Here is a 12,695-nt window from a genome sequence, read left to right as displayed (position 1 = left end):
CTTGGTTTAAAATTACTTGACTAGAACAGCAAAGGAGAATTAGTCTCCTTCAGGAAGACACCAAAAGAAACTGATAGAACAGTGGCATATTCAATGCAATACAGACATTTAAACATAAATGCACAATTTTACTGTAATTAAAACGCTTTTATCCCCATAGTTTTTGTATTTCAAACGATCATGGTTGAAGATAACTTCGATTATCATCGTCTATAACACTGAAAGCATCAAAATTTAGCATCATTTTCCTTTCCTTAAAAGAACAGGTTTCAGTTTGGGAGGGGGGAAGCGGGGTTATTCCCAATTTAATTACAATTATCAGAATAAGTCAAATAAATAAGGTTGAGTGCAGAAAGAATGCATTATTAGTCTCAAATTATTATACACAAGACTTCTTAGGTATCCCCTTCTAATGATACAAGAGACACAAACAGGCTACCCAGCAAGAATCTGTTAACAGTTTTATTTTTTTATGTTAAATACCATGGGACAGGATTGTAAGGATGAAAAACTCAGTCAACAACTGCCTCACAAGGGATAAGAAAAATTCTGCCATGATATTAGCAAAGGTAAAGGAGAAAATTTACACTGTAAGAGGCACCATTTCCCCACAGAATACCTCTTGGCATATTCCTGAATGAGTGGGATTAGCAATCTAAATAAATCATATTTCAAGAGGTAACAGCAACAGATAAAATTTAAAGGGATTATTAAAATAACATTTACAAGACTGAACAATTCTTGAACTCTTATTAAAACCACAAAGAAAGAACAATTCTTTATTTATGAATTTCATAAAGGACTGAATGTGCAACTGACACCTGCTATTGATGATCTGATAATATACAATTTGTCCAGTAGCCGAACAGTTTGTTTTTATTGTTTTCTATCCGTGAGAGATCATTAAAGGCAAAGCCTATTATGACGCTGTACACAAAAAAAAAAAAAAAAAAAAATGGTCACTGTGGGCCATACTACCAATGAAATGGTAGGTAAACAAATCTTTTTCTGGTCAAGAAAAAAAAAAGGAAACAGCACTCTGCATGCTTCACTCTACAAGATGAATTTCCCTAGAAAGAATCCAATGAAAATGGCTGCAATTACAACAAGAAGTGAAGGAATCACGCCTGAGCTTGGTTTTTCCACTGGTGGTGGTGGTGGTGGTGGTGGTGGTGGTGGTGGTGGTGCTGATACCTTTCTGAGCCTTAAACCTTCATCCTGGGCGGGGGGGAATAAAAAAGATGTCCATTAATTATCAAATAATTTTAAAGCACTTAAAGAAATAATGAATGACAAATAATTGGAGCAATGCTCAGTGCTTATTGACTGGCCATGCCAAAATATTACCTAAATTAACTTTCAGGTTTGGGGTTATACCAAATCTAACTATTATGGAAGTACTTTTTAAAGGAAGGCAAAACAAAAAATTTATTTGGAGCAAAAGCTCTGGTGAAATGCTAAAATAAATGACAATGAAGGGAGAATTGAACTTCTATAGAAATTGTGCCATAAAGCAGGTAGTCATCAAAACTACTGGGTTAAAAAATATACAAACAGATCAATGAAACAGACTAGATCCAAACAAATAACAAATAAATGGCCTGAAAAATGATCCACTGTTGAAAAACCAGGGAATATAAATTATTTGGGCTACCCCTCTATTTGAAAAGAGCTGTTAGGAAAAATGAAAAACAATTTTTGGCAGGAATTAGGATTAAAACAACATCTTGCCTCTCCTATTACAATGAACTGAAAATGAGTATGTCATCTGAATATTAAGTCACACAAAATTAAGAACAACAAAGAGAATTAGGTAGGTACTTTGGCAAGTAATGAGTAGAGGATGAATTCTGGAGAGAGGTGATACAAAAAAAAGTATTCCTTTTTATCACACTGAAAAACTTTTTTTACTAACAAAATTAATGCAGATAGAATAAGATAGAAAGATATTAACTGGATGCAAAAATTTCTGCCTCATTTATCTCTGATATGGGTCATATAAATGATGTAGAAAACTAATTTAAAAGACACTAATAAAAAATACATTGAGTATAGTTAAAAGTGATCAAAGACCAGAAATTTTTAAAATTCCAAAAATTGAAAAATTGCAAACTGACTGTTACAAATGACTATGAGGTTTTGTGTCAAACTCAGCAAATCAGAAATGATTGTTAAATAAAGGTTGTGGAATCATTGTTTGAATTCTGAAGAAATGTTCCAACCACTCTGGAAAACAACCTAAAATTATGATAAGAAACCACTGATACTGTCTGACCCAAACTGTAAGGAAATATGGTCATGGTTAGCAAAAATAAAAAGAAGGATTTCTTATGCACTAAGGAATTATATTATAGATGTGTCTTTTTATAAAAGCAACACAACTAGAAACAAAGAAGATGTCCATCATTTGGGGAATGGCTAAGCATATTATGGAAAATGAATGTGGAAGAATATTATTATGCTCTAAGAAATGATGAATATGAAGAACATAAAAAAGCAATAAACTTGAATGGTATATAATTATTATAATCAAGCCTGCCCCCAAGCAATGTATGTGAGTGTACATATATTTATATTTTCTTTCAGATTCAGATGAAGTGGTTATTTTAATTCTGGCTGAACTGCTTTTCCCCCTGCTTTTTAAAATTATCTTTTCTAAGGCTGACTCTCTATAAAGGAATATACATAATGTCCCAAGAGTCTTAATGTAATTTTAAGTTTTAATAACTTTAATTGTATGAATGATTACCAAAAGTCTTTTAAAAAGGAAGGTGAGGGGTAGCTGGGTAGCTCAGTGGATTGAGAGCCAGGCCTAGAGACAGGAGGTCCTAGGTTCAAATCCGGCCTCAGACACTTCCCAGCTGTGTGACCCTGGGCAAGTCACTTGACCCCCATTGCCTACCCTTACCAATCTTCCACCTATAAATCAATACACAGAAGTTAAGGGTTTAAAATTTAAAAAAAAAAAAAAAAAAAAAAAAAAAAAAAAAAAAGGAAGGTGATGTGGAAAGACTATCAATATAGATTTCTGAGAATTTATCATCAAAAATCCCTTTAACAAACTTCTTGAGCTTCTGTAAAATTGGAACCAAAATAAACATGTTTTTAAGAGTCTCACATGTCAAAAAATCTCATGAAATGAATAACTTTGCCCTCATCCCTCAAAGTTTATTCTATAAAATTATTTCCATTTCAATAAGAAAACAAATTATTACAAAATATCTGGTGGTATCTTCCTTAATTTGTACCACAGGCTGTGTCAGAAATAAAAAGTTCTGCATCTTTTAGATATCAAAACAACATTCCTTTTACCTTTAACTTTTATTACAACAAAAAATATTTAGCAATACCAGAAAATAATATATTTCAACTCCTAATATACTTCAACTCCTAAATTACTCATTAGCTGAGCAAAGGGCTTTGAATATTTATCTAACGAACTACATAGGGGGCAGCTGGGTGGCTCAGTGGATTGAAAGCCAGACACAGAGATGTGAGGTCCTGGGTTCAAAGACACTTACTAGCTGTGTGACCCAGGGCAAGTCACTTAAACCTCATTGCCTAGCCCTTACCAATTGGTTCTAAGGCAGAAGGTAAGGGTTTAAAAAAAAAGAACTATATAAAATGGAAGCTATTATCAAAAACAAATTTTAATGATATAGCAATAATTAACACCTATGTAGCTCTTTATATAGTTAAAAGAGTTTTATACTCATTATCTAACTTGTTCTTCACAACAGCCCAGGAGAAGTGGGTATTATTATTTCCATGAATTGATTATGTGAACCCTCCTTTACATGTCATCTCCCCCAATTAGGCCATGAGCAACTGAAGATTGTCTGGATTCTTTATTTGTATCTTCACACTTATTAGCACAGTGCTTCTCATATAGTTTGTGGTTAATAAATGCTTTTTAGTTTCATTCCATTTAGATTTGAGAATACCAGCTCACTGAGGTGGTAACACACCCCAAGCTCTTAATCTCATTTTGTGACACAAAATAAGAGTTCATTAAAATTATATAGGAAAGAGAGAGGAAAGTATACTCACTACTCCTGGTCAAACCAATTGATGGAAGGGACAGATAGTTTGAATTGTTTATTCTGTGGGGAGGGGCTGGCCAAGAAAAGAGGCCATGTTAGGGACATGTCCCATATAGCACCCAGGGTCTACAGCTCAACAGAAGCCATGATTGTCATCTTCATTTTAGGGAATGGAGGAGAGAAGTTTGGGGAGGATTTGCAGAGAAATATGGTGAGTGAGCCTAGGAGATACAAATTCAACAAAATACGCATTGATTAAGAAGGTATTATAGAAGGCAGAGTTGCGATAGCAGAGAAAAGTGTTTTTTCCCAAGCCTTCCCAACAAAACCTTAAAACACAACAAACTAAATTTTGAATGGGATAACCAACAAAAAGAGTCAACTTGAGGATTCTGGGAAGATGGCGGCTTAAGACTCAGCAAAGCTCCAGACCTCAGAAAATCCTTCTACACCGATAAAAAACAAAGTGCTTCCAGGGGACAGAAAGTCAAATCTAACAACAGGACAACGCTGTAGGACCCTCTTGCTGGACTCAGTTCAAGAAGTAAGCCAAAAAAAAGCCTGAATTCTTGAACTGTGGGGTTCGAAGGAAAGGAAGAAGGAAGATCCCAGGACCCCTTCCCCACCTGCTGTGCTGAGAGTCTCCAGCGGTTCCTGAAATCTCTGAGCGGGCAAGGGTGCTAGTCCGGAGGGAGGGCACAGCTGTGCCAGGCTTAAGGCATTGAACACAAACGGCAGGGAGGAGGCTGGAGGAGAAATGCAGAGAGGGCAGCCTAGTCACAGCCAAAACTCTCCATTCTTGCCCCTGCCCCCTCCCCCCACCAAGGTTTTGGTCTCAGGGCAAATCCAGCTCTGCAGATCAACTCTGCCCTGCTTTAATCCTATCAATAGGGCAGATAAGAAGTCTTCAGAGGGCAGGGAAGCTCCAATACTCCTCCTCCATAGACTGCAGAGAAAGTAGCTACAAACTTCTGTTGCCAGCTGGGGAAGATCTTACATCAGAGCTCATTAAAACCATCAACTTAACCTAATCTATCAGCAGAGCAGAGAAGAAGCCCACTCAGGACAGAATAGACCAAACCCACAGATCCAGCAAATAATAAGAGGAGCAAGATTATACCAATTACAAGGGAGAAAAAGAAAAAAATGAGTAAACAAAAGACAAAGTAAAAAGAAATTACAATTGACAGCTTTTATCCAGGAAATAAACAAAAAGCAAATGAAACAGAGGAGGTCCAAGGAACACCAAGAAAAAACACAAACTCCACCGAACTGGACACGGGCTTTGGAAAAACTCAAAATATAATTCAAAAAAATAATTGAGAGGATGAAGACAATTGGAAAAAAGACTAAAACAAGAAAATAGTGTCCTGAAAGCCAAAATTGACCATTTTGAAAAGAGACAAAGAAGGTAAAAGATGACCTACAAAGAAAATCAGACCAGGAGGAGAAGGAATACCAAAAAGCCAGGAATGAAATTCAGTCTTTAAAAAATAGAATCCAACAACTAGAAGCAAATGATTTCACAAGGCAGCAAGAATCTATAAAACAAAATCAAAAGAATGTAAAATTTGAGGAAAATATGAACACCTCATTGACAAAACCTTTGATCTTGAAAACAGATCAAGGAGAAACAATTTAAGAATTACTGGACTACCAGAAGATCATAACAAAAAGAAAAGCCTGGACATCATCCTACAGAAAATTATCCAAGAAAATTGCCCCAACATTCTCAAACAAGAAGGAAAAGTGGAGATTGCAAGTATCCACAGAATATCTACTACATTTAATTCACAATTGACAATACCCAGGAATGTTATAGCCAAATTCAAGAACTACCAGACCAAGGAAAAAAATACTACAAGCTGCTAAGAAGTCATTTGGATACTATGGAACCACAGTTAGGATAACACAGGATCTGGCTGCATCTACAATGAAGGACCAGAAGGCATGGAATATATTTCAGAAAGCAAGAGAAATGGGCCTATAACAAAGAATCAACTACCCAGTAAAACTGACTATATTCTTGCAGGGAAAAGTATGGTCATTTAATAAAATTGAAGACTTCCAAGCATTCAAAAAGAAAAGACTGGACTTAAACAGAAAATTTGATGTCCAAACAAAGAACTCAAGAAAATCACCAAAACGTAATTAAGAGAGGTGGGAAACAAAAAAACAAAAAAAAAAACAAAACTTTTTTTGAGGAACCCAGTAAGTTCAAATGATTTGTATTCCTATAAGAAAAGATGATATTGGTAACTATTAGAAATTGTTATTATCATCAGGGTAGCTAGAAGTATAATTAGAGGGAATAGCAATAAACTGTATAGGATGAAATGTCAAAATACATAAATATATGTATGTATGTATGAATATATATATATATATATAACTAGATGTAAAAAATAGAGGATAATATTAAGAGAAATGGGAAGAGACAAAATGGAGTAAATTTATATTTCATAAAGAAGCCCACGGTGGGAGCAGGGGAGAAGACCAATACACTGGAAGGGTAAAGAGCTTAGAGACAGGAAATACTTAACTATTATGATAATGAGATTAAATCTACCAGCCCATTCTTAAATCTAATCAACAAAAGTGTAAACAACTCCCATTAACTCTCAAGTGGAGAGGTTTATGACCCAATTCTGCAAGAATGGGTGATAAATCAGAATTGACTGACTGCCCCCTAGGCAGGCCTAAGAAAAGCATCAGTTGTGATTGGACACATAAACTAAGAGGAAGGCACAGGAAGTAATGAAAGAAATGGCCTGGATAAATTGAAAGAACTTCTGTGGCTCGCTCTCTGGGCTGCTCACTTCTTCTTGTGGTGGGTGACCCCTGGCTGAGACCTTGGACTAAGTGAGACTACTGTTTAATCTCTCCCTTGGAATTACATGTGGCATGTGTAAAGACTAAATCTTCCTGGACTTCTCTAAAGAAACTGCTCTTTCAAAAGAGACTCGGTGACTGAAAGTTTCTGCTTCATTCATCTCTGGCCCTCCGGCCTTGGGCTCAAAGCTGAGCTTCCTCCAAATGAAGACTAATTAGATCTGCCTGGGTTGAACCAGGAGGCCAGAGCAAATTACTTAGTGTGTTACCCTATCCTATCCTCTCTCTGATTTTCTTACTTTCTCTTCCTCTTCTCATTTGTAAATAAACTTCCATAAAAGTCATTTTGACTTGAGGTTATTCTTTAATTAGAGATTGATAATTATTCAATTCCCTGGCGACCAAACTTTTTAATATTCACCCAACCAAAACCCCTTTTACCTCTTACACTATAAATATCAGAAAATTATGGGTATTTTTCTCAAAGTGACACACCACCCAAGTTATGCTCAGTTTTTTGGCAAATTTTGACACACCAAGCTCAAAAGGATGCCCATCACTGTACTAGGTCATAAAAACATGACAAACAAATATAATAAATGCAACTTTTTCAGATCATGATGCAATAAAAATAAAATTAGCAATGGTACATGGAGAGGCAAATCAAAAATTAGTTGTAAATTAAATAATATGATTCTCCAAAATCGGTTAAAGAACAAATCATAGAAACAATAATTTCACTGAAGAGAATGACAATGATAAGACATACCAAAATCTACATATGGGATGCAGCCAAAATAGTACTTAGGGGAAAATTTATATCCTTGAGTGCATATATTAACAAATTTGGAAGGGCAGAGGTCAATGAATTGGGCAGGCAAATTAAAAAACTAGAAAGCAAACAAATTAAAAATCCACAGATGAAAAATAAATTAGAAATCCTAAAAATTAAAGGATAAATTAATAAAATTTAAAGTAAAAGAACCACTGAATTAATAAAATACTAGAAGCTGGTACTTTGAAAACACAAATAAAGTACTAATTAATCTAATTAAAAAGAAAAGAAGAAAACCAAATTAACAGTATTAAAAATGAAAAGGGAGACCTCAACTCTAATGAAGAGGAAATTAAGGCAATCATTAAAAACCATTTTGCCCAATTATATGGCAATGAATATATGAATCTAGGTGATATGGATGAATATTTACAAAAATATAAATTGCCTAGATTAACAGAAGAAGAAATAGAATACTTAACCCAATATCAGAAAAAAGAAATTGAACAAGCCAACAAAGAACTCCCTAAGACAATATCCCCAGGGCCTGAAGGATTCACAAAGGAATTCTATCAAACGTTCAAAAAACAACTAATCCCAATACTATACAAACCATTTGACATAATAAGCAAAGAAGAAGTTCTACCAAAATTCCTTTTATGACACAAATATGGTACTGATTCCAAAGCCAGGCAGGTCAAAAATAGAGAAAAAAACTACAGACCAATATCCTCAATGAATATAGATGCAAAAACCTTAAATAGAATACTAGCAAAAAGACTCCATCAAGTGATCACAAGGGTTATTCATTATGATCATGTGAGATTTATACCAGGAATGCAAGGATGGTTCAATATTAGGAAAATCATTCACATAATTGACCATATCAACAAGCAAACCAACAAAAATCATGATTACCTCAATAGATGCTGAAAAAGCCTTTCACAAAATGAAAACACTAGAAAGTATAGGAATAGAAGGGCCTTTCTTAAAAATAATAAACAGTATATATCTAAAACCATCAGCAAGCATCATGTGCAATGGGGATTAATTAGAAGCATTCCCAATAAGATCAGGAGTAAAACAAGGATGCCCATTATCATCTCTATTATTTACCATAGTACTAGAAACACTAGCAGTAGCAATTAGAGAAGAAAAAGAAATTGAAGGCATTAAAATAGGCAATGAGACTAAGCTATCAATCACTTTTTGCAGATGATATGATGGTCTACTTAAAGAATCCTAGGGAATCAAATAAAAAGCTACTGGAAATAATCAACAATTTTAGCAAAGTAACACGATACAAAATAAACCCACATAAATCATCAGCATTCCTATATATGTCCAACACATCCCGGCAGCAAGAGTTAGAAAGAGAATTCCATTTAAAATCACCCTAGACCAATGATCGGCAAACTTTTTAAATAGGGGGCCAAAGGAAAGGAAATGTTCATGTCAGTCTGTTTCTAAGGCAACTCTTTCAAAGTTTCATTGTATTGTATCCTACTCATTGTATTCTTCAGATTAGGAATAATGTCATGCAGCCCGATAGAACATTTCAGGGGAACACATCTGGCCCGCCGGGCATAGTTTGCCCATCACTGCCCTAGACAATATAAAATACTTAAAATACTTTGGAATCTATCTGCAAAGACAAACACAACTATAAAACACTTTCCACACAATTAAAACTAGATCTAAACAACTGGAAAGACATAAATTACCATCCTACCCAAATCAATTTACTTATTTAGTGCCATACCTATCAAACTACCAAGAAACTTTTGTACAGAATTAAAAATTTTTTTAACAAAGTTCACTGGGAAGAACAAAAGATCAAGAATATCAAGGGAAATAATGTAAAAAAAATGTGAAGGAAGGTGGCCTAGCAGTACCAGATCTTAAACTGTACTATAAAGTAGTGGTCATCAAAACAATATGTTACTTGAGGGCAGTGGGGTAGCTCAGTGGATTGAGAGTCAGGCCTAGAGACGGGAGGTCCTAGGTTCAAATCCAGCCTCAGACACTTCCCAGCTGTGTGATCCTGGGCAAGTCACTTGATCCCCATTGCCCACCCTTACCACTCTTCCACCTAGGAGACAATACACAGAAGTTAAGGATTTAAAAAATAATTTTAAAAAAAAAATTAAAAAAAACAATATGGTATTGGCTTAAGAGACAGAAGGATCAGTGGAATAGACTTGGGGTGAGTGACATCAGCAAGACAGTGTATGATAAACCCAAAGAGCCCAACTTTTGGGACAATAATCCACTATTTGACAAAAACTGCTGGGAAAATTGGAAAACAATATGGGAGAGATTAGGTTTAGATTGACATTTCACACCCTACACCAAGATAAATTCAGAATGGGTGAATGACGAATACAAAAAAGGAAACTATAAGTAAATTACGTGAACACAGAATAGTATATTTGTCAGATCTTCGAGAAAGGAAAGATTTTTAAGACCAAGCAAGAGTTAGAACAAATTAAAAAATGTAAAATAAATAATTTTGATTACATTAAATTAAAAAGGTTTTGTACAAACAAAACCAATGCAACCGAAATTAAAAGGGAAGCAACAAATTGCAAAAAAATACTTATAACAAAAACCTCTGACAAAGGTCTAATTTCTCAAATATATAAGGAGCTAAATCAATTGTACAAAAAAAAAATCAAGCTATTCCCCAATTGATAAATGGGCAAGGGACATGAATAGGCAATTTTCAGATAAAAAATGAAAACTATCAATCAGCACATGAGAAAGTGTTCTAAACCTCTAATAATTAGAGAAATGCAAATCAAAACAACTCTGAGGTACCACCTCACACCTAGCAGATTGGCTAAAATGACAGCAAAGTAAAGTAATAAATGTTGGAGGGGATGTGGCAAAATTGGGACATTGATGCATTGCTGGTAAAATTGTGAATTGATCCAACCATTCTGGATGGCAATTTGGAACTATGCCCAAAGGGCTTCAAAAGACTGTCTGCCTTTTGATCCAGCCATACCACTGCTGGGTTTGAATCCCAAAGAGATAATAGGGGAAAAGACTTGCACAAAAATAGTTATAGCCATGCTCTTTGTGGTGGCAAAAAATTGGAAAATGAGGGGGTGTCCTTCAATTGGGGAATGGCTGAATAAATTGGTGATGGAATACTATTGTGCTCAAAGGAATAATGAACTAGAGAAATTCCATGGGAACTAGAAAAAAGGAGCAGAACCAGGAGAACATTATACACAGAGATTGATACAATGTGGTACAACAATCCAATGTTATGGAAATCTCTGCTAACAGCAATGCAATGATCCAGGACAATTCTGAGGGACTTATGAGAAAGAATGTACTCTACATCCAGAGAAAGAACTGTGAGAGTAGAAACACAGAAGAAAAGTGATGTAGACTCTAAGTGATCACCCTAGTGCAAATATCAATAATATGGAAATAGGTCTTGATCTTGACATGTAAAACCCAGTGGAATTGTGCGTTGGTTGGGGGGGTGGGGGGGAAGAGGGAGAACACATAGATCTTGTAACCATGGAAAAATATTCTAAATTAACCAATTAAATAAAATTTTCCAAAAACAGAGTCATCTTTCTAGTCCAGGGAAGCTTACAAGCAGAGAAAGAGGTCAGTGAACGCTGGGGTGGGGGACTAGTCCCCAAGTGGGTGTGGATCTGAGAGGCAGCAGCAGCTGGGAGTGCTCAGTGCACAGGGAGAATAAGAGCACTGGCCACTTGATCAGAAAAAGATTTTAGAAAACCCTTGTACTAGCACTAGTAACAGGACCAGGAGCCATTTAGCACCTTCTTCACCAGTGACCCAGTTCTACGGTCACAGTTCCAGAGAAGAGAGGTGATGCTGCAGAAGTGAAAGAACAGGGACATAGACCAGGAGGGCAATAACCATACCATTCCCAAAGCATTGAAAACCTACAAGTTTCTTAGCTGTGAACAACAGCAATAGAAGGACACAGAAGACAAGTTGAGGCCAGTCATCTCCCACTCAAGAAATAATATGGAAAAATGATCAGACAAGGACCTATTATTATATGTGAAGTAACAACAACATGCTAATTAAGTGCTAGACAAAAAGCCTCCAGATCAAGGGGCCATTTTTGATTAATCTTCACATACTTGATATCTGAAACTAAGTACTAAATACTTCTTAATTTGAACATTAAAACCAAATAAATATTTGCATATATAAAATATAACAAAAAAGACAGTACATGAAACCATGAATTATGTATAGCTTGCTTTTCCTTCAAAGTATAACAATTTTTTTTTTTTTACAAACTCAACATGTAACTCTAAAAGCTCTTACTTGTACATGTTTCCTTTCATTATTTCTGTTAATTTGGGGAGAAAGGGTATTACCTAATGTCATTCTTTTAATCCTCCCTCATGTGTTCAGCAGGTGACAGAGATTAAAGGTAGATATAAGACTAAGAATATAAAAGGTGGGGATGAAAAAATAGCTTGGTACCTTTCTTCATATTTACTGAATATTCACATACCACTTTTATACTATATAAAGCTAACACCTATAGAGCACTTACTAAGTGCCAGGAATTGTGCTTAGTGCTTTATAATAATTATCTAATTGGATCCTCACAGCTCCAAGAGGTAGTTACTATTTTTTATATGAAGAAACTGAGGCAAACAAAGGTTAAGTAAATTGCATAATAACTTTCTGAGGCCAGATATGGATTCATGTATTCCTGACTCTAGGTCTGACACCCTATCCATTATGCTCCCAACTTACCCTGCCCCCCCTTCCTACTAGCAAGGGTAGCTCCATAGTATAGTAAAATAAATACTAGTACAGAGTCAGGAAACCTGGATTATAGTTCTAGATCTAAACTACCACTCAATTACTATTTTTCTAAAGCTTCATTAGGTCTTGGGCTTCTTTTCAATTCTAATACCTTTGGGTCTAGTGCAAAAACATATTTGAAAATGATGAAAGCTTGCTTAGCAGCCATATTTAAAGAAAATAAGTCAAGATGGATGGTGATAATGGGGGGGGGGGTGTTGTTGGGG

General features: G+C 35.4%; 1 protein-coding gene across 1 annotated transcript in view; it reads right to left on the bottom strand.

Moving 5' to 3' along the window:
- Positions 1-448: 448 nt before the first annotated feature.
- The window catches only part of VAPA (VAMP associated protein A), a 63,199-nt gene continuing 50,952 nt past the window's right edge, over positions 449-12,695 (bottom strand). The window contains exon 6 of the mRNA XM_044666871.1: positions 449-1,218. Within this exon, the coding sequence (XP_044522806.1) occupies positions 1,054-1,218 (165 nt within the window). The 3' untranslated portion in view covers positions 449-1,053. The remainder of the gene's footprint in view (positions 1,219-12,695) is intronic.

The sequence above is a fragment of the Gracilinanus agilis genome, chromosome 1 (genome assembly GCF_016433145.1).
Source record: "Gracilinanus agilis isolate LMUSP501 chromosome 1, AgileGrace, whole genome shotgun sequence".
Taxonomy (NCBI): domain Eukaryota; kingdom Metazoa; phylum Chordata; class Mammalia; order Didelphimorphia; family Didelphidae; genus Gracilinanus; species Gracilinanus agilis.
This window is presented reverse-complemented; position numbering and strand designations above follow the sequence as displayed.